This window comes from Dendropsophus ebraccatus, chromosome 15 (genome assembly GCF_027789765.1).
Source record: "Dendropsophus ebraccatus isolate aDenEbr1 chromosome 15, aDenEbr1.pat, whole genome shotgun sequence".
In the NCBI taxonomy this organism is placed as follows: Eukaryota; Metazoa; Chordata; class Amphibia; order Anura; family Hylidae; genus Dendropsophus; species Dendropsophus ebraccatus.
In genome coordinates, this window is record NC_091468.1 from 36,447,244 (window position 1) to 36,470,687 (window position 23,444).

At 40.2% G+C, this 23,444-nt stretch overlaps 1 protein-coding gene across 9 annotated transcripts in view; it reads right to left on the reverse strand.

Annotated features, from left to right (window-relative positions):
• Positions 1-23,444, reverse strand: part of LOC138774439 (sodium/calcium exchanger 1) — a 275,568-nt gene that overhangs the window by 50,886 nt on the left and 201,238 nt on the right. For 4 of the 9 annotated variants that reach the window (XM_069955305.1, XM_069955303.1, XM_069955306.1 and 1 more), the window contains exons 3-6: positions 21,492-21,595; positions 13,105-13,122; positions 12,981-12,995; positions 4,462-4,530 (exon numbers count right to left, since the gene is read on the reverse strand). In XM_069955305.1, coding sequence (XP_069811406.1) covers positions 4,462-4,530; positions 12,981-12,995; positions 13,105-13,122; positions 21,492-21,595 — 206 coding nt within the window. The remainder of the gene's footprint in view (positions 1-4,461; positions 4,531-12,980; positions 12,996-13,104; positions 13,123-21,491; positions 21,596-23,444) is intronic. The other 5 variants (XM_069955307.1, XM_069955308.1, XM_069955310.1 and 2 more) reach the window with 5 other exon arrangements.

The window sequence follows — 23,444 nt, forward strand, 5'->3', positions numbered from 1 at the left end:
CTGACTAACACCATCGCTGCTACTGACTAATACCACTGCTACTGACTAATACCACCCCATACAGACTAACATCACCACGAAACACTGCTGCTGCTACTGAATAAAGTCCTCTGTACACAGATCACTATCACCTCATATAGTCATATAGATGTAGCCCCAGCCCTACACAGGTTTTATACTCCATATACATTACAGTGCTTTTACATCAGGTGACTCACAGGGGACATCTTCTCTGATCGGAGTTCTTCCCTTTTCATCTTCTCCATCTGCCCTGGGCCGTTATGAGAACTTCTCTGAGCCATGAATCCACAGAATCTGCCAGACAGGCATATTAGGCTCCTCACTCTGGCACCATCCTCATCTCTCTACAAACTGCACTTCTGTATTGGCCCCTTTACCCCCTCATTTAGTGGGTAGGCTGACTCTATGTGATTCCCTTATAGTAGATGTCCTTCTCTGTGTGGTCCACTATAGTACATGCCCTATTGCATACACTCCCCATGTAGTGCCCCTTATAGATGGCCCCCAATGTTTCCCCCTTATTGATGCCCCCTATGTGTTGTCCCCTTTATAGATGCCCCTCAATGTTTCCCCTTTATAGATGCCCCTCTATGTGTTGTCCCCTTTATAGATGGCCCCCCATGTTATCCCCATTATAGATGCCCCCATGTTATCCCCCTTATAGAAGCCTCCCATTGTAGTCCCCTTATAGATGGCCCCCATTGAAATCCCCCTTATAGATGGCCCCCATTGTAATCCCCCTTATAGATGGCCTCCATTGTAATTCCCCTTATAGATGGCCCCCATTGTAATCCCCCTTATAGATGGCCCCCATTGTAATCCCCCTTATAGATGGCCCCCATTAAAATCCCCCTTATAGATGGCCCCCATTGAAATCCCCCTTATAGATGACCCCCAGTCTGTGCAAAAAAAAAAACATACACACAACTCACCTGACAACTCGCTCCTCCGCCTTGTCTATCTTCTCTTCGGTCTGGCTGTCGGCTGACACACGGCTCCGGCTCTGTCCTGTCCCCAGCTGCACACGCACTATAGAGCTCTGTGCACGCCGGGGATGTTACTTCTGGCACAGAGAGCGCTTGTTATAGACGCTCCTTGCGCCGGAAATAACATCCCTGGCGCGCACAGAGCTCTATGGTGCGTGTGCGGCTGGGGACGGGACAGAGCCGGGAGCCGCGCGGCAGCCGGCGGCCCGTCCCAGCCTCCCTCTTGTGACCACAAGAAAAACCCTGCTTGCGGTCACAAGAGGGAATGGGAGGGTGGCAGTGGAGTGGCAGGGGAGGGCGTCATGGGGCCCTCCTTGGTAGCAGCCCGGTCGCAGCGGCAACCGCTGCAACCGCAGTAGCTACGCCACTGGTTTGCATAGTAAATTTGTTGGTTGTGGCAGCTTTTAAAAGACACACCCACGACACGCCCACTAGGAGTGTTTTCTTGACAAAAATGACAGTTTGGTATGAAAAGGATTCCAGCAGTACAGGACAATCCTAATGGAAGCACTTGGTAGGATGCACGCTGGGGCCCACTATCTCAGTAGGTGGGTGTGAATATAGGAATCCAAAAAGTCCAACAGCATCCAAAGATGAAGAATCGTCAAGTCTTTATTGAGCTCACAAGCAAAAATATGACGTTTCAACACTTGACAAAGACTCGAAACATCGTATTTTTGCTCGTGAGCTCAATAAAGACGTGACGATTCTTCATCTTTGGATGCTGTCAGACTTTTTAGATTCCTAAAAATGACAGTTAGTTGGACAAATGTGTTGCATGTGTGTCAGTACACTAAAAGTGGACAAAAACCTGACAATTTCCTGCTGGTAACAACTTAATAATTAATAAATCAGCTCCATAATGTGGTTGAAAATGTAAAAATAAAGGAAACGTATGTATTGCCAATAGTCACCCATTAAGTTCCCTATTCTTGAAACCTGCTCTAAACAAACAAGCAGTAGACATTTATTGGTTGCTGCTTCTACTTACTTTTTCTTATACGTTAGACTCACCAGACCCTAAATATACTGCAACACAATGTATACTTATCAGTGATTTACCAAACCGGCTCACATTGTTATTCATGAACACAGGGGATTAAAGTCTGAAAGCGCATATTCCATACAACCGCACAATACAATACAGCACTACATTAACATGTGCAGTCAGCTGATAAAGATTTCCAGTTCTCCAAGCGTAGCATGATGATGACTAGAGAATACCTTGCAAGTGTCTACAATGAGAAAACCAATCTTCTATAAGCTCATTGGATAACCTTATCGTATATTTAATCCATTACTGTTTAATCCATCGCAAAAGGAGGTGCAATGTTATTTCGCTATAACCCTAAACAATGCACAATAACTACATCAATCCGGTCATTCCACAAGGGCTGGTAGCAGACAGTTATTTACCTACTTACAGAAGGACGTTCAATATAGCACATCCTAAGAAAGGGAATCTTAAAGTGTCACCGGCATATATATATATATATATATATATATATATATATATTTTTTTTTTTTTTTTTTTTTTTGCAAAAGTCAATAGTACAGGTGATTGTAAGAAACTTTGTAATTGGGTTTATTAGGCAAATATGCCATTATCTGCATTCAAAAAGAATTTTCCCAGGTCACCCCCCTCCCTCCTCTCTCTCATTCACTGCTCATTGTCAGAAAATCTCGACTCTTTTACATCAGTCGAGCCCTGTGTAACTTATGGAGAGGGGAGGGGGGAGGAGGGAGATTAGTTGCCAGCAGAGAACAAAGGATTACACAGTGGGGGCTATGTAAAAAAAAGCTGTATGCAGAGGTCAGAGAGATCATTGCTGACTTCAGAGGAGATAGCCCTTTGATGTATGTGTAAATTAACTCTTTGTTGTCCTGTTTTAGAATTAATGGAGCCGCGTCATGGAGGGGCAGGAGTCTCCTCCTACTGGCAGCGGGCCGGCCCGCCTCCAGTGCTTCACCCCCTGCCCGGTAACCATGAATAGAACAGCGCCATTTGCGGGAACCAGGCCATGCTTCAAAAAAAGTACCGCGGCACCGGCTTCCCCGTACCCATTGGTACACTCTCTTTGAGATGCATAACTGGCCCAACATGATGTCAAGGATAACTGAGGGTATGTTAAGGTACTAAAATTATTCACTTATGTCATGGTCGTGGTCTGAACATTTCCCCAGTAAGAGACGGGAGAGAAGAAGGTAGCTGAGCACGTCCCACCCCAAGATGGTCCCATAGACCCATATTGAAAGTGGGTCTCTATTAGAATATGTGCACACTGAGTAACAGGCAAGGAATTTGAAGTGGAATTTGCTTTTAATTTCCGCCTGAAATTCCTCCTGTAAATTATCTACAGAACAATGTCCCGTTGTATTCAATGGGATTTCTGCTCTGTTGTTCACAGGGCAAAATTTTCCATGCTAAGGGTATGTGCACACTGAGGAATTCTTGTGGATAACTTGCCGCGTATTCTCCTGCTCGCTCCCGCTTTACTTTGTGCCTGTGCCATAGACTCCATTCTATGCTTGAGTAGAGTCTGCCGTCCAACCAAAGAATTGGCATGTCAATTCTTTGGGTGGACATCTGCTTGAGTATAGAATGGAGTCTATGGCATGGGTGGAAAGTCAAGCGGCTGAATTCCGTAGTGTGAACGCACCCCTATTACTCAGTGTGCATATACCCTAACATGGCACAGAGCTGGGAAATATTTGCTTAGGCTATGATCACACAATATGGGAAACAGGTGAACTAAACAGGAAACTTAAAGCTCAATGCAGTGAAATCCTAGGTGCATTGTTCCCTGGGATATATGAATATGCAAAAAAGAGCCAGTGGAACCTCATTTAAGAGTCTCAAAACACAGGACTAGCCAGATATCCCTTTGGGAAAGCTAAGGCGTGGCTCCTGTAGGGAAACCATCAAAACCACCATATAAAGTGGCCCTATAAGTCAATGTAATGACAAGGGAAAAACAAAGGCCAGGTATCCATCCACAGACAGCTTTTTCGGGGTGTTTCCCCTCATCAGTGTTGAGCAGGATTCTGGCTAGGTGAGAACAATGCCTAGTAAAGCCATATGGAAAACAGATCACTGATCTCAGGGAGACCAGCCAATGATAACACTGTCGGCAGATCACTGATCTCAGTAAGACCAGCCAATGATAACACTGTCGGCTATGTTCACACAATGTCGCTTTTTGGGCATATTTTTGGGGCCAAAAACGTACGTATTTTGATATTTGCCACCATGTTTTGGCCCAAAAATGATGACTGCCCAAAAATACGGCCAAAAACAAATGTGTCCACAGCTATGGTGTACACCAATATTGTCTTTTGTGCTGAATTGTTCTTAAAAACTTGAACAAAATGTAAAAGTTGTGTTAGGATGTTAGGATAAGGACACTTCAAACCTGTTAATATGATTAAATTCTCAGCAACCAAATACATGTACCTGTCATGTGGATTACTGAAGATGGCAAAGGGTGGTCTCTGAAATGAACCTTCCTGTAGACTGGTTTACCTATTGAAGTACCAATGGAAATAAAGAACAGATTTGAAAAGGTCTGTGCTGGCTCAGAGAGTGTTGTTAGTGAAACCCTTTGCAAACATCATGCACACTCTTGGATTATCTTTACCACATCCCACTTCTGGGATTTCTAGTAATCCTACAAATACAATGAATGTATATTGGACACGGTAGATATGAGATGCAGCTTACGAGGTCTAAGTTATTAGTTGGGTTGTGTTCTCAATAAGATCAATAAGGCCTACAGATATTTTATTTTTGTATGTCATATGCTATGCCGCCTCAGCTAAGAATAGGAAGCATCTCCAGTAAAGTGGATGAACCTGAGTGGCTAGGTTTAATCCAGTTAGGTAGGAATTTTCAATTCTCTATCTGCTGCCACTTAAAACAGTAAGTTATAAATAAATGTGATCTAAATTACATCCAGATATTTTTGCGCAATGCTCTAATTCACCCATATTTGGCCAAAATAAGATGAAATTTCATTTTTTTTTATTTATTCATTTATTTTTAACAAATCATTCCTCAAAGACCTTTTTAAAAAAAAAAAAAAAAAATTAAGTAAGAGCTTTTCAAGAAAAATAGGGACTGGTGATACAGCAATTTTCAGCAAATCCCCCAAGCAAATCGATGCACTGAATTTAGAAATTATTATATGGACTACATATAGTTCCTTATTTAAATGGTGAATGCCATTGCTACATGAGGGTATCCTCATGTAATATCGCTGCACTGTTCTTCATATAATGTAATAATGTGCCCCTTCCTGTCTCTTTTTCTCTTCCCCCTACTGTTGGGTTTATTTATATGCTTTCTATGGAGGTTAATTCTCTGAATCTATGTCTATGCAGAGGATTTGGGGATCCAGAAAATTGTGGACCATTTTACAGAAAATAAAAACATTGAAAAGGGTAACTGAAGTTAGATATTTCTAGCCATTGTTCCACTCATTACGAGTCTTGAAACCTTCCAACAAGTCTAATGTCAATATTTAAAGACTAAAAGATTAAGGCTATGTTCACACTACGTAAAACAACGTCCGTAGTCCTCGCCGCGAAACTACGGCCGTTGTTTAGAGGTTTATAAACTTGGCTGCAATATATACGAACTACGGTCGTACAATGCACACTTTGTATCAGACAACGGCCGTTTTTTATACGGCCCCGTGAAAAATGAAATGTAATGCTTCAACAACGGCCGTGGATTTCAATGCGGCCGCGAACGTAAAACTTTATATCTGCCGAATTAAACTTGATTTTAATGTAAAAAATGTTCTGAGTGGTTTTTCTGGCTAGGGGCAGTATTTAAAGTAAATGACTTGTGTCAGCCCGCTTAGAAACATGCTAGGAAGCAAATTTAAACAACGTCCGTAGTTTCACGACTAGCCCGTATGCTCGTATTTCTACGGCCGTAGTTTCAGGCGTACGTGTCCGGCCGGGTGAAACCAACGGCCGTTAATTTACGCTGTGTGAACATAGCCTAAAATTGTAGAGGGCTACCAGTGGTGGATATGGGCATCTCAATGTAATACTGGAAGCTTTCCGATTGTAAATCGTCATGTAGTGCTTCAATGTGTAACATTCCTTGTCCTATTGCTGGAATTTCCTTCACCCCTCTTTTATTTGTAACAAGGGACACAGTACAGGCATGGCTTGTTCTCCTGTGGTTTTCTCAGTACAATTCTAGTTTTTATTACGGAAAATCTTTAGAGAAAATAGTAAATTTCTGGAACGTCTGCTTCAAAACACCAGACTGTTGATGCACATAGATTAGCTAAATTAATTGTAACTGGTTTATACCTCCTGTCTTTCATTCAGAATCCAATAATATTACAAGGTTGGCTTTTCTGATCTAGACAAATGAGATACAGCAGATAATGTAATGATGGAATATCCTCTCGCTTGTCAAAATATGGGAGTTAAACTTTCAGAATTCTTTTACTATATTTACATCGAATTGTATTATTTCCTGCTTCTTTCTAAGTTTTAGGTTAGTCACTACCCTTTACCTGAATAGACTGGCATTGGTGCACGGATGCTGGTACCGTAGTCCTTTATTTGAACTTCTGCCCGATTCCTGCACATGGCACCAGTCTATTCCCGGGCACTGGCCCAGTGTGACGATCTCCCCTCTGGGACGTGGCTTCATTGATTCTAATGGAACCTCATCACACAGTGGAGGGAGTTTCGCCACATTGGGGGCTCGAGGGCCCACCCCCAGTGCTTAATGCAGGGCCAGTGCCCAGGGAATAGACCGGCGCCGTGTGCAGGAACCGAGTGGCAGTTAAAAAAAAAGGGCCAAAGCACTGGCATCCTTCTGCCAGCCCCGGTCTGTTCCTGTAAAAAACACAAAGCAATGTACCTGATGGTACATTCGCTTCAAGCTTTAGGGTCTGTTCATACAGAGTAATATCGGCGGAATTCCATAGCGGAGCTCTCCCGCCTGCAATCTGTTTCAATGGGACGGCTCACGCCATCAATTCTTTGAGCGGAGAGCGAAGGAGGTGCGTGAGCCCTTCCATAGACACACTCCACCGATTTTGCTCAGTGTGAACGGACAAAAAAAAAATCTTCTTTTCATTTGTTTCCCACAACAAGGATTCAGATAGATATAAATCTCCAACAACTAAACTACCAATGGGAAAAAGAAAACATGGATAATTGGAACACAAGGTGAGGCCATTTGGTATTAATAAAAGGGGAATCTTGGAGTTCTTTTTTTTAAAGGGGTTAGAACAACATGGCCGTTATCTTCCAGACACAGCACCACTCCTATCTCCAGTTTTTTTTTAGTTTGCAGTTAAGCTCCATTAACTTTAATGGAAGCGAGTTATAAACTCCAACCAAAACGGATTTGCTGTTTCTAAAAGAAAACGACCATGTTTTTCTAATAGGCAAAACATTTTACAGTTATGATGTAGATATAATCTACATACAAAGTTGAGTAACTTTGAAAATACGATGCAATATTTAAGGGGTTGTCCAGGCATTAAAAAACATGTCTGCTTCCTTCCAGAAAAAGCATGACTCTTGTCTCCAGTTTGGGTGCCATTTGCAATGGTGCTTGAATGCAAAACAACACTCGAACTGGAAACAAAAGTGGTGCTGTTTTTGTAAGGAAGTAGACATGTTTTTCAAAGTCTGTATAACCCCTTTAACCTTGTACTGATCCTACAGTCAACCATCTTGTTGTCACACTACATCCAGTACCTGGCATTAAGACAACACTCTTCAGAGTGGGCTCCATGCAAACTCTGAACAAGCAGAGAATTCTGGAAGATTTCAGCTCTGAAGCCTTTGAGATCATCAAAGCAGCTGTAAACCTTAATACAATTCGGAATCAGCACAAGAGAAGCAATAAAAGCAGTATATTTCGGTATATTATCTCTACTAGACTGTAACGCGTTCTTCAGAGTTGGTCATAGCTTTAGATTTGCCTTTTGTTCTATGTAAAATCAAACACATTATCAAGTCACAAACAGCGATAATCTAGGATCGGAACTCTTTCATGACAAACTTAGCCTCCACCCACATACTATACAAGCCTAGCATGTCCTTACATCATGTAGATTATCTTTTTGCATGTCTAACAATGTCTAATCCATGTCTACGGCACACAAGAGCCATGAATAATACTTGTATAGTAATGAAGCATTTGATGAGTATATACGAAGGCGAGTGGGTTCTAACAGACGCCTTGAGCAAATCTAGTTCTTGATGTCTAGGCTTTCAATTACATCTTTACTTTAAAGGGAAAAAAAGATTTAATTAAAAAGGAAGGTTCCGTCGTCTTCTCTCTCCATAAATACTGCTTAAAGCCTCTTAGTAATACACTCCAAGGAGTTATTCTCCAATGTTTAATAAAGGTAATTCTATCTTAAAAGCATGCCAGGCCCCCTCTCGGAAAGCTTCGGGAACACGGGCTCAGCCTATTTCTTTTAATTGTATTTACAATTACATATAAGTATTATGGCATTAGCAAATTTATTCCACCAAGGTGGTTACACGAGGCACTTTAGCTCCACATTAACCTTTCCATTGGGTTCAATAGGGAAATCCAATCTCTGGGTTTAATTCATTCCTATTTCCTCACTGGGCAAATCACTAGTTATAATGGCGATATGGGGATTTAGGTTGGAATGTAGTAAGTTGGCGCCCTTTCTGTATTGAGTGCGCACTATACAATGGTCTGATGCAAATGGAAGTCAATTTAAATGTGACTAAATGCTTTGGTATAGAGGTGTCTTATCATGATTTTCCTCAAAGAGGGTTTCTTGATTTACATAAAGGTCATTTTTATAAAATATATTTTCACTTTTCTTTACATTTTACTTATAATGTTCTCTGGCTGCTGTCACAGAATAATATACTTTTAGGCACTGTTGTGAATTTTTTTTTTTTAAAGAGATCAACAGGGATTATGATCACAAGCAGTTTTGCAATATATTTTCTTTATTTTTCTTTGTTTATCAATGTTATACATATGCCCACTAGGTGTCTCCCTTCACTGCGCATGCATGTCTACATTCAGTAGAAGAAGATCCTGGGGGTGCTCGTATAGTATGGTCAGCTCTCCTGTCACACAACACCAAACCCACACAGTGATAATATACTTACTGAATTGTTGTATTTTTTGGAAAGTATTGTATTGTCCCCCAAAAGTTATACAAATCACCAATATACACTTATTACGGGAAATGCTTATGAAGTGCTTTTTTCCCTGCACTTACTAGGCTTCACTTCCTGGATAAAATGGTGATGTCACGACCCACCTCTAAGAGCTGTGCGGGCTGTGGCTGCTGGAGAGGATGATGGCAGAGGGACACTGAGGGACACAGGGCACTGGAGGGACACTGAGCATCCCTCTGCCATCATCCTCAGCAGCCACAGTCCGTACAATACTTTACAGCACCACCTCATCCTCAGTTTTTGTGTGGTATTGCAGTTCACACACACATTGACAAAGTATGTGTAATCTGAATTTTTGAATGGGCCATTGATAAGTCAGTATGAACGGTATGTGTGTATAAAGTACCTAGAGAAGGTATGTATACATAGTAACTATGGATGATATGTAGTTATGGTCCATTTATAAACTTTTATTGCTCCTTCCTTCATTGCTTTGAAGCTTTTACAATTGTTTTTGCCCGTTACAAACCCCCCCTAAAAACCTGGACCTTCAGTTTACTTTAGTGAAAGTCAATGGATACGCTTCTAATGAAATATTTACAGAAGGATGTAACTGTGTCACTTAGCAGTGCTATTAAACGGGTGAGCTGTTGGGTATTTATAGCCTGATATGAATTACTTACTATAAAGTTAAGCTCTTGTGCAACTTTAAAATGGAAAGTTTTGTGGACACAATGTGGATTTATTACTACGCTGCACATAACAACTCATGTACACAACAGCGACTGTACAAGCGTGTTCTGCTTTATGTTACAAGCCATCCCTAAGGCAGCTAGATTGCTGCTAACCTGCAAAGAGTGCCTTCCATGGTTTACATTCTGTCAATGGAAATCTATTTAAGCAAAGATTTCCTGTAGAGGATGTGAGAACTAATACATGCTATAACACTACATATATATACTGTATATATATATATATATATATATATATATATATATATATATAGATATTCATCTATCAAAGAGTATGTTGCGACCTACCATTTTCATAGATTCATGTTTCATGTTTGTGTCCCCCATGCTCATTGATGACCACAACGTCTCAGGGCCCTATTACACGGGACGATTTGCATGCGAAAAATTGTTAATGATCGTAACTAATGACCACCGTTCTCTGTAATATGGTGATCGATTTCAGTTTAACAGTAAACAATCTCATTTGCGATAGTTTATCATAAGTCGTTAATCGTTAAAAATCGCTCCGTGTAATAGGACCCTTACAAAGGCACAGTACCTAGCTCTATGTACTTTGCATTGATCTGTGTATTGTAGAATCCTTGGGCTGGGTGCTTGACCCACTGAATCCCTTGTTGCATATATAGTAAGTTTGGGATAATACTGGTTCTCTTAAGACCTTCTTATTAAAGCCAACAGTTTTTGTTGCTACCATAGCCGTTCTGTAAAAAATATGCATCATTGAGCCTTCAAAGTCCTGTCTCTGGCTCATTGGCTATCTTTCCTTTTGGCCAGTAGTAACCACTGCATACTGAGAACACCCGACAAAATTTGCTTTTTATCAGAGTTGCTCAAATCTTTTTTCTTGTTTCCAACTCATAAACTGCAAGAAATGACTTCATTCCCCCCTTTGACAGGTGTCATTGTAACAAGAATCAATGTTATGTTATTCACTTTACAGCACAGAACACAGAGTATAATAAATCAGTTATACTGTGCTTGGTTTTATTAACAGCTATGATATATATATATATATATATATATATATATATATATATGCCAAATTGCTAAGCTATTCTCATAAAGACACAAACAGAATGTGAGTAGATTCACCAAGGACTGGTACGAGCATCTTCCTATTACAAATTCTAACAAATAAACTGGTTCATTGTATGTGACACGGCACGCAGCATTATTTTCATCTCAGCGACGGATAACTCAGCAGCACCTGATAAACATGTCAAGTGTACTTGTATCTGTTGTACAACGGATCTGGCATTGTGCAAATGTGAACAAAGCATAAGAAAAATATCTAACATGTTGTTTAGTTTGGGAAAAATCCATACAGATACTATGACAAGTGGATATCCTCTACATCTAGAAGGACGAGCTGTTCACTAGTGTTGAGTGAGCACTAAAGTGCTTGTTACTCAGGTCGAGTATTTTTAACGAGGATTTAGCCAGGTGCCCCCTGTTCGGCAGAGAGCTGGGGGTGTCTGGTTCACCTATTAATTTTTTGGGTTCGAATTTTGGTATATATCATCCCTCGAAGGGATGTTCAAACAAAATATACAAAAATTAGAACAAAAACATGTAAGAGGTTTCTGCGAGACACTTTAGAACTCCGACAGTATGCTGGCTCTGCTGATCAGATATTGATCCCATTGGCATAAGTATAACTTACGGACAAATGATTGTCCCTTATTAAAGGTGTATTGCCACCTTTACTTAGGCGCTGCAAGGTGCTTGATTGAGCACTATGCTCGCTCTTCACTAGTTTTCACCATCAGCATCAACACAGACAGGGATTCTCTACTGTAAGAGCAGTAAGACTATGAAAATCTCTGTCACATGATGTTTGGCTTAAGCCCCTATTTCACAGGTCGTTTAGAGGAGCAAACGAGCGCTCGTTTGCTCCTCGTTCCCCGCTCGCTGCCGCCGCCATTCAACGTGGCAGCAGCGAGCGGGTGAGTGAGTGCGGGAGGGGCGGCGGGGAGCTGCGGGGGGGTTGCCCGGGTGATAACTGATCATCCGGGCAGCCCATAGGATATAGCAGCGTCTGCTGCCGATGCTTCTACTCAACGGAGCAACGGCAGCAGATCGCTGCTATACAAGTCGCTTGTTTTTCAACATGTTGAAAAACAAGCGACTGCAACGATCAGTCGACATGAACGATGTCGGCTGATCGTTGCAATTTATTCCACGGCACGATTATCATCCGTAGCGGCCGATATCGGCCGAATACGGACGATAATCGTTCCGTGGAATAGGGCCTTTACTCATTAAACAAGTTCAAAAGGGGTCCTGGGTAATTTTCTTTAAAAATCTAATACTACACGCTATGCTTACTAGAATTCTGGAGATGGGATATTGATCCGGGGATTTATTCTGATTGCCATAGTGTACAAGGATCATACACAGTCTACAACCATTGGAATCATTTAAGTGACAGGGGCTGTTCATTTTTTTGTGCATGTTGGATTGTACTATGAATAAGGCTAGGTTCACACTACGTTTCTGCAATCTGTTTAAAAAAATAAATAAATAAATAAAAAAATGGATGTAAAAACTGATACATTTGTGTGCGCCCGTTTTTATCAGTTTTTTCCATTGACTTCCATTATAAAAAAAAAAGGATCAAAACACATCAGTTTTTTTTAACCTTTTTTGTATCATGGAGCTTGAGCCTATGTGGATAGAGTCACCACACTCTACCATTTTGTGATAGACACGTGATGTTATATCACGTGATAGACTGCTAGACACTGCTAGTGATGTCATTTCACATTTATAAACCTAGTAGAGCTGCTACTATGATTATGAATAAAGTTAATGCTCCACTCTTACATTATAAAACAGACTACATTTTTGCTTTGGGAAAGAACAGCTAAAAAAATGTCAGAATGTCACTATTTCCTACACTGACAGACATCGCTGATGAGTTGTGGCAGTAATCCCGTTGGTAACACACACATAAAACACACATAGTGTTAATAGTGCTGCACGTTAACCAGAACACGAGTGTCGCGGCTTATAACAAGAATGTGGGTGTTAGGAAGCGGCACACATTTTTATATCTTACCAAACAGAATTTTTCCTTTTAAGAGAGATAAAAATTTATGATCAATACAAAATAACACGAAGAGACAGCAAAACATCAAATCTAACAAAGTAGCACATTAGAGAAATATATGTGGAATACATACCTGTAATAGTGAAGTCACCTAGTGCACATTGAAGAAAAGAGAAAGAGAAGAAATATATTAGTGAAACAACATTTTGACATGTAACATACCACAAGGGCTCTTAAGATGCCAGGTTTGTCTGGTAAATCATCTACCAACATTTATTGTCTTTAAATTGGGATTACTGACCTATACAAAATACTTGCTTCAAATGGAAAAAAAAATTCTAATATGCTTTCAAATCATCGAAATTCTGTGCCACGTGGTGCTTGCGGAAATTGCTGCACAAAGCCATGACACGGCCATTAGAGATGAACACAACTTGAGCATGCTCGAGTCAAATTGTTCACAGGTGGCTGAAGAAGTTGGGTGCAGCCCTAGGGGGCCTGGGAAAACATGGATGCAGCCATGCTATAAGCTGAATCCATGTTTTCAAGGAAGCCTTATTGCTGTATGCAACTTCTTCACCAGTATTCAAATGTCAAGACTCAAGCATGCTTAAGTTGCGTTCATCTCTAATGACTGTCACTAATATGGCCAGAGTTAATAGTGGCAGTCACATGACCTCAGATCACATGACCTCAGATAACATGACCAACACCCCATTTTTACCATTTGATGCAACTTAATGTGTTTTGTAGGGGCCATAGGGTCCCATAAATTGTTCTTTTCATGTCCTTCCGAAATTTCAAGCGGGCAGGTACCATGAACAATTGTGTGTACCTCTTTGTTCAGATACAATAAAAAGTTCCTCCTGCTTTCTCGCAGCAGTCTAAGGCTATGTTCCCACAATGTTTTTTCCTCTCCGGTTTTTAAAAAACACAATATTGTTGTTTGCAATGACTGCTGTTGGTGCATTATTCTAGTTTAGGTGGACTGATCGGCCTTTAGGTGTGTCTTTAATTAAAAAGTCGATTAAATTCACAGGTAAAAGCGATGAAAGGACGGTGAAAAAACATAAACTGTGTGCGGACAACAAAAAAGTGACATCCGGTGTTTGCAAAAGACGGCCCAAAATAATTGTCATGATGATTATTTTGACGTCTGCTCAGACAGCTTTCTTTATTTAATACATTGTGTGCCTTGGGCGTCCGCTGTTCCATTAACATCAATGCCTTTCATCGAAGTCAATTAAATTGTGGCAAAAACGGACGTCTTTTTTAATAGAAAAAGCGGCAGCCTTTTTGTTTTTTGAACGTAGTGTGAATAGTGTATAGTGCATAAGCCATCCTCTCAGAATAAACCTGTGATTTATTTTTATTATAGGAAGCCTAGTCAACAGGCTGTAGGTCTTACAATAACAGTACTTAGGAAGGAGAAAGCACGGAAGCTTTGTAGAGAGTAAACAGGCTGCTGCAGGGAAGTATGAGGAACAGAAGGATCTACCTGAATCTAGAAGCTTGAAATTTTATCAGAAATATTAGGCTATAAAAAGAAATGTAGTCAAGCACAATTTGAGCACGCTCAAGTCTGATCGTTCGGCATTTGAATAGCGATGGCTGAAGAAGTTGGATGAAGCCCTAGGAAGTCTGGGAAAACATGGATATAGTCTAAGGCCTATGGTTGTATTTATGGATGGTCCGAACCTGCCGAGGTTCGGGTTCGTACGAACCCGAACTCTCGGCAATGATTCCCGCTGCCTGGCGGCTCTGTGGAGAGGGGGGATACAGCGGGAGGACCGCCTGGAAAACTGGGATACAGCCATAGCCATAGGCAGTCCTCCCGCTGTATCCACCCGCTGCACGGAGCCGGCAGACAGCAGGAATCTGATGCCAAGCGTTTGGGTTCATACGAACCTGAACCTCGGCAGTTTAGTTGTATCTATATTTTCCAGGACTCCCTAGGGCTTCATCCAACTTCTTCAACCATTGGTATTCCAATGCTGAACGACTGGACTTGGGCATGCTTGAGTTGCGCTCATCTCTAGTCAAAAAACTTCAATATGCCATATATACAGAGGTGGTTTATGGAATATTATAAGCCATGCACTGTTTTTTTTTTCAGAATTACAGTTTAGACATCATCTATGTCAACAAAAGGATCATTTAGCAGCGGAAGAACTCTACTGATCCCATTCATTTTGCTTGTGTTTCTTTTGACTGTTTACTAGTCGCGCTGTGTCACGTATTACGCCTTTCATGAGTGCTCACATGCTACATTTCATTTCCATAGAATTGTGTAATATGATTACAAAATACAAATTACTATGTAACTATCTGCGGAGCCCTCAGGTCCATAAAAATTAAACTTCTGATGCTCCTCATGTGGGCATTGTATACACTGCACAGTATTTACTGTGGTTTTATGTCCTCTTTGTGGTTTACTGATGACTTTATGGGCAGAGTTAACTTTTTAAAGGCCAGCTTCTCAGCAATTTACTCCAAATGACTTTGGAAAGAATTAAAGAGGAGGATCAGTTACTATCAATGTAACAAGAGATTAAGGCCCAAAGCCATTACGAAGAATGAAATAATGAAGCTGCCACATTGGAAACATTCCTAAAACAATTATGAGGGTATGTGTAATCATAAATTAATCTGTCACAATGGGGCTAATCGGAAGCCTATATCATTACAGACCGTATAATAGGCATTTATGTAAAAATGTAGAAAAATGCATCGCTGAGAAGGGGAAGGAAGATTTAACCTCTTTAGGTTGCTATCAATAACACAGTCATTTGATTTTTCTTTGTATTAACTGAATAAAGAAACATAGCCAATTCTGTAGTGTAGCATGGCTGTGAGACTTTAGAGAGATTATCCATTTCCTACAGAATTCTAAGTTAAAGGGGTACTCCGATGGAAAAAATGGTGTCTGAAAGTTATAAAGATTTGTAAATCATTTCTATTTAAAAATATCAAGCCTTCCAGTACTTATCAGCTACTGTATGTCCTGCAGGAAGTCATGTATGACATGGTGTTCTCTGCCGCCACCTCTTTCTTTGACAGGAACTGAATTCCTATAGAAAACCTCCCCTGCTTTTGATAGTTCATGTCACAGGCAGAGGTAACAGCAGAGAGCACTGTGTCAGACTGGAAAGAATACACCACTTCCTGTAGGATATACAGCAGCTGATAAGTACTGGAAGACTTTTTATTAGATGTAATTTACAAATCAGTACAACGTTCACCAGTTGATTTGATTTTTTTCCCCACCAGAGTACCCCTTTAATAGATAGGGACTTCTCATTAAAGGGCAGCTAAAAGAAAGAAGTAGTGTGTAATACTTATGTTCCTCTGAGGTTCAATAGCTACACACCGAGAACCGTTGTGATTCGGAACTGATCAAGTTGTTCAATTTTTGCGACTAACCGCCACTCTCAAATGCCCCCTCCTAGCGATGAAGAGGCAATACAATAAGTACCGCTAGTCCATCAACATGCTACCACTTCTTTGTCTACCATTTACTTGCTCATGAAAAAAAAATCTAGTGCTATGTCAGACACTACATTTTTTCCTCCCTTTAAACTAGATAAAACGACTAATCTTCAATCCTATTGTAAAGCATCCCTCCCTATACATCTTGCTCTTTAATTATAGCACTTATTGAATGTGACAGGGGCATAAGACCAGTTGTTCTAATTAATGGTAATTGAAAAAAAATAATGTTAATTAAAGACATAAACAGCGATCCATTTGACAGAATGCAGTAGTCATGTTCACGTTTCACGATAGTTGCCCTTTCATGAACTAATACGGGGAGATACTACGCTCTATATTTATATTGTTGGAAGAAAGCCTTTAAGCGATTAATGATCTAAGAGAAGGGAAATCCCTGTTTGTGGAAGGAATAATAATTACCAGTTCCTGGACTATTAATGGTCTACGAGGACCGTGTTGGCTCTGGAACGTTGGATATTGTGCGATGACAATTTACCTCCCCTAGAGCCAAGCCTATTGACTTAAATGGATTTGTGGAACACAACTGTCCCATTACCGTCTCTGCCAAGATCTTTCATCACAACACAACAGTAAATCGAGGTTTAATGAATACGCAGATCATTTTCATTGGACTTTTTACCACTTTCACCTTAGTTATCTGCATGTGTAGATTTGCATGAACTCAATACCTACACAACTTACACATCTGTAAAATCTTTTTGACTTTTGCAGGTTTAAGCTGGGTTCACACTATGTATATTTGAGGCTGTATTTGTGAGGCTGTATAGCAACCAAAACCAGGAGTGGATTGAAAACACAGAAAGGCTATGTTCACATAATGTTGTAATTGAGTGGATGGCCGTCATTTAATGGCAAATTTTTGCTGTTATTTTAAAACAACGGCTGTTATATTGAAATAATAGCCGTTATTTACCGTTATATGACGGCCATCCACTCAATTTCAACATTGTGTGAACAGAGCCTTTCTGTGTTTTCAATCCACTCCTGGTTTTGGTTGCTATGAGGACCTGACTTGAGGACCAAATACTGCCTGAAGTATACAGTGTGTGAACCCAGCTTTATACTGTATTAGATCATAAAATATAAATCACACCGGAAGACAGCAAGAAAATAAAAAAAATAGAGGGCAAAGCATAATTTAAAAAACAAAGCAAAACACAAAGACATTGAAAAAGGTGGGAGCAAAGTAAATGAAATGCTTACCAAGCTCATTCAACAACAGGGCTGTAGAGAGAACACATAGAAGACAGACAAGGATAAGAAACACAAATGAATAGTGATAATGGAGAAGATGTCCACAGAAAGAAGAACTCTATGACTTGGGGCAGTCACAGCACTTACTGGGCAGGCCCAGTATCTATAGATAGGTGTCCTATGCTGGTTAGTATTGGTGCCTCATAGTGCACAATGTCTTTGGTGATTTAATAGAAGACATTGGTGTACAATTGAAGTACTTTACTTACATGTTTAAACACCTGATTTAGTTATTCTAAACTTCTATAAACTCTCCTGTCCGTAGTGACCTGTAAGTTATCATCTTTTTGTAACTGATTTAGTGCCACACTCCATGTATCGCCATACGGTGATCCCTGTGGCACTATATTACAAGGTTATTCTCAATACCATGGAAACCTGGTGGCACATGCTATGATTCATATGGAATCAGACAATATTTGCCTGCCTTTGTATAAGATCGGAGACATGAAGTATAGGGCACGGATGTCAAACCTGCGGCCCTCCAGCTGTTACCAAACTACAAATCCCATCATTTCTGGACAGCCAAAGCTTTAGCATGATGGAAATTGTAGTTTTGCAACAGCTGGATGGCTGCAGGTGTTGGTATAGGGGTACTGTATGGCCCCATAAGAGTCATATTATGGCTTATTCCAACAATGTGAGATCATCCCACACTGACAGCTATACATTGGCAGTGCATAGTTATACCTTTACTTTATGGTTAGATAGGAGCCTATATTTTTTAGTTGCAAATCCTAGATCATTTTTAATGTTTATTGCGGCAAGGATCCTTGTAAGGATCAGTTCATTTAAGATACATAATTAAGGAATATTAATTGAAAGCTTGCCAAACAATGCACTGCTTAGTAGAATACATACAATAACACCACAAGGCTCTAATTAAGCAACATCTTTGGCCCGTTCCATAAGGCAACGTAGTGCTGTTAAATTATCTTAGGGTTATAATGCAAATGAGCAACCTGGTGCGTTTTATCACATAGCCAAGTTTCTTTTGGCATTATATGTACGCAATGATTGCTATAATTATTATGCATGTTCACTAATTAAGAATTGTTTGTATCCTACCCGAAGATCCAGAAAATTGCATGTTTCTCTGAGATATGCAAACGCTTTAATTTCTCATATTTAAGGGGGGGGGGGGGGGATAAGAGCTAAAGAGAAAGTCTACTTCAGTCTACTTCAATTATTATATTTTATTTCACTACTTTTGACATTTCTAAATTAGACTTAATTAATCCAACTAATGACTTGGCCCAAAGAACCTAATCTCTGGATACCTAATTATACACCTGATAGAAATGGAGCCAGATCAGATTTAGGAAGAAAGACTCACATAGCGTGAGACTAAAATAATGAACGTTTAGGTTTTTATTTATTTTATTAATGCTTTTAATCTTTTAAATATTCATGAACTTTCAAATTTCTATTTCATGCAACTTCACATATTCCTGTTAGCATGTCAAACCTACATGCAGGATATACTGGATTAAAAGCAATGGGATTAGTACATTTGATTTTAGGTAATGTATGTTATTAATAATGCACATGCATGCCCATATTAGTAAAAGAGAACTGGTTTACAAACTATTATGTCTTTGTGAGAGGACCACCTAACTGCTTGTATGACTCTGGTTAGCTGGTTCTACATGGTCTATATGACTAGTGGTTGAATCATCAGGACAGTGGCTGAAAAAGTGGATCAAAGCACAAGAAGATGCTTCACCCCAAACCCCTCCGCCCTTAAGCTCTAATAAGAGAAATGCAGACGGCCACCCAAATGAAGCCAATAACAGTTGAGGTGAGCTGAGTGAACATTGAATCCCTCAAGTGAGAACTCCTGACATATATCTGTATTACAGAAGTTTCTAAAACCCAAGGTGCACATTAAATCTTTATTTTGGCACATTTTGGGCCATATTCGGAACTGTAAAAGGTCTGTAAAAAGTTATTTTACAGTTTAAAAAAAAATGAAATTTTATTGTAACACATTAATTTTACAGCAATAATTTTTATGGCCATGAAATTAAAGGTGGTGGTGGTGGGGGGGGGATGCTGTTCCCAGCCTCAGATATGGTGTTTTTTGGGGGCTTTTATTTAGCATGTTTTCTGTGCCATATTATAACTCATAAATAGTTGAAAATTTGTTTACATTTTTCAAAAGAAGTACAAAAATTGCTAATACTATGATTGTAAAAATAGATACATAATGGGTCAAATATGCATGAAAATACATCTATGACAGCTGTTTTGGAAACAAAAAAATTGTGATTTCGAAAAATTGGCATAGGGGCGTACAGCAGGGAGAAGGCATAGATTCCTCCATTCTCCCTGGAAAATGCCTGCTGTATCCCCACTCGATGGGCGGGCAGGGTGGGGGAAGCGGCAAGGCTGGGAGGAGGCTTGCAGGCGTAAATCAGGATCCAAATCTGTACCTGCTGTAGATTTGGTACATTGGGTGAAGGTTTGGGTGCTCACTCAGCCCGTTTAACTAAGAGGCGTGCACTTTTTAGTGAATTCAGTTGAGGAAAAGGGGACGGGACCTAATTTAAGACCGGCGTATGAGTACACCGGTCTTGATAAATCCCCCCCCTTTATGTTGGGCAACAGATAAGAGATAAGCTACCTCCAGAGCTGTCAGGCTACGGCTTACCCCTCCCCATAGAGAACACAGGAATGTTTGACTGTGCCAAACACTCAGTGGTATGGGGGAAGATAGGAGAAATAACAGTTATTAAAGGTATATTGCCACCTTAACTCACCTGGAGTAGAAAGGGCATTGTCTGATTCAAGGGAATGATTCACCATAGAATGATAGTTCTACATAACAGTGAATCAGATCAATCACTGTACGTGTAATAGACAGAGAGCGCTTTCATTCCCCAGAACAGGATCCAGCATCTTTATAAACTGGATGATAGGGCATAAGAGCAGGGTTTAATTTCCTTTTATTTTGCTTTATTGTATCATATGGACATAATAGAGAAGGGGCTTGATTGTCCGCCTTCTTCTTCATGCAGAGCAGAGAGCCACTTCTGTGAGCAGTTCTTGCTTTACAAGACAAGGAACGTCCATGCATTATGCAAATGGCAAATTGATGAATAAGTATCGGTGACCATATGGAAATTGCAAACTTGGGCAGCAACCTTATTCATTTCAAATCCCCAACAGCTTCATTTAGGACTTTGCCGATGTTTACAGTTCGACTAACACTACTTGCAGCCAGCAATGATGGCGGCCCTGTCTCCGAACTGCAAAATACATGAATTAAAATACGTCACAGCAGAGGACTGCCAAGTAACTATTTAAAGAATATGTTGGGGAGGGGGGGGGGGGGGTTTATACCAAAGAGGCCAGGGGCTATATATGGCAGAAGATTTACTACTGGGACTTGATTACTTAATACTGGCCTTTTCTAGAATAAAATGGCATCTGTGCAATTATATACTTACACATGGCACTTGTAAAGGTGGGAGTGAATAGAAGGAAGGAAGAGATGACTAAGTAAATACCACTTTACATATAGGGACTACAATCCGTAAGACACACTGAAGTATATAATAAGTCAAGTATGCTTAGAGAGATACATAAGAGTATCAACAAAGAGCTGGCTAGGCTGTACAGAAAGCATTGCACAGAGTTCAGATGCCAAGCGAGAGGAGAGAGAGCAAGTTGTGAGAGTAGGGAATTACAAACAGGAGAGAAAGTTGTTGCTTTTTTAGCTGCTCGGTTTGTTTTATTATACTCTCACACCTTTCATTCCTCCTCGTATCCAGATTGGTTCTTCGAGCACAAGGTAGAAATAGGACTCTTTGTCATACTCCTCTCTGTCAAGTATTTTAAGGGTTATGTACTTCCTGTGGGGACACAAGACAAAGGGAAATGGATGTTTGCAGTCTCACACACATGCTTTAACATTCATCTAAGCCTGATGGTTATTATGAGGTTATGAGTAGAGGAACGTGCACACATCCACATAAGTATTTCAAGAGGCAAAAGTGATCAAAAAGGTCCTAAAACTTCCTAAAATAGTAGCCATGAAAAATTGGCAATATACAGTAACTTGCCAAGGCAAGGAGTTCCTCTAAAGCTAAAATCCGCTCGAAGATACATACATGGACATGTGCACATACAGTAAGACAATGGATTAGGCCATCCAAGTGTGGTAAGTCAGACATATTACTAGTTATGGCTCAGCCTCAGAGCACATCCCCCACCTTTCTTCTCACTCATCTCCACCAGACGAGGCTCCCCAATCTCTAGGAAGAAGGTCTTGTTTTTCTCATATTCCTCATCATCAATTATTTTCACTGATATGGTTTTGCTGCAAGAAGAGGAAAAGGAAAGATTGAAGAAAGGAAGCGTAGGATTGAAGAGAAGCAGAAAGTCAACTCGGCAATAGTGTTCAGAATGCGAGGCTAGACAAAGGCAGGAATATAGAATAGGGAGACACAGACATCTAGCAATTAGGAGCCTAGGAAACTAAACCAGTGAAATTTGAGAATAACAATATTTTTTGATGAGACTTTAAAGAGAACCTGTCAGGTGTTTCATGATGTCTGAACCATGGGCAGCATGAAACAGGGACCTGCTCCCTTATTGCACAGAACGATGACTAAGGCTGGGTTTACATTGTGTTTTTTGCAGTCTGTTTTTTCATCCAATTTTTTAGCATAAACAAAAATGTGGAGGAACACGTTTTTGTTTATGCTAAAAAAAAAAGTGTTTTGATCTGTTTTTTATCCATTTTTTATGATGGTCAATGGAAAAACAGTTCAAAACAGATGCAGAAAAATACATCCGTTTTGCAAAAAACGCAGTGTGAATGCAGCCTTACTCATACATCAAAAACTGTCAGGGAATGAGGCACCTTTGAGTCACCAACGTGATTCAAGAAGTCAGACCATCTAATACAGGAGAGAGATGTCTATCAAACCCAAGGGGGGCTGGAAAAGCTGTGACCACCCTAGTGACTCATTAGAAACTCATTCCCGGCATGTTTTAAAAATATGATTTATCTGCAATATAATGGTTTAAATATACATTTTCTTTACACAGCAGAAGAAAGACATCAGGGATTCTTAACCTTATTGGAACACAAAACATTGTAAGCCTTGATTTATGTCTGGAGTCAGGCCGATATCCTAACTTATAGAAATCACTTCAAATGTGGGCAGATGATGAACCTCTTCCATAGTTACATAACTATATCTATTGAGTTTAATACTTTTGTATATTCTTTAGTTTTTCGCATTGGGGAGATAATTGGGCACTGTCAGTTCTTTATTATCTTCTTTATTATCTACCCCACTGTGTATGGTGAGTAAAGCCCCTATTACACGGTGCTTGTTTGCTCCTCGTTCCCCGCTCGCCGCTGGTGCTATTACATGCGGCCGCTAATTGTTTTGTGTAATAGGGCCTTAAGGTTAGGTTCACACTGTGTTTTTCTGTTCATTTCACTGTTTCCATAAGTTTTTTTTATAATGTAAGTAAATGGGAATCTGCAGTATGGATTACAGTAGCATCCGCTTTTACCATCTTTTATTTCTTCATACCTATCCATTTTTTTTTTACATATACGTTAAACAGAAAGGAAAACGCAGTGTGAACCCAGCCTGACTTACGTAGTTACTGATCTCTAATTTAGCTATAATGATGGACCTTGTGGCTATGTTCACACAACGTAAGAGACCGGCCGTTCCGTGA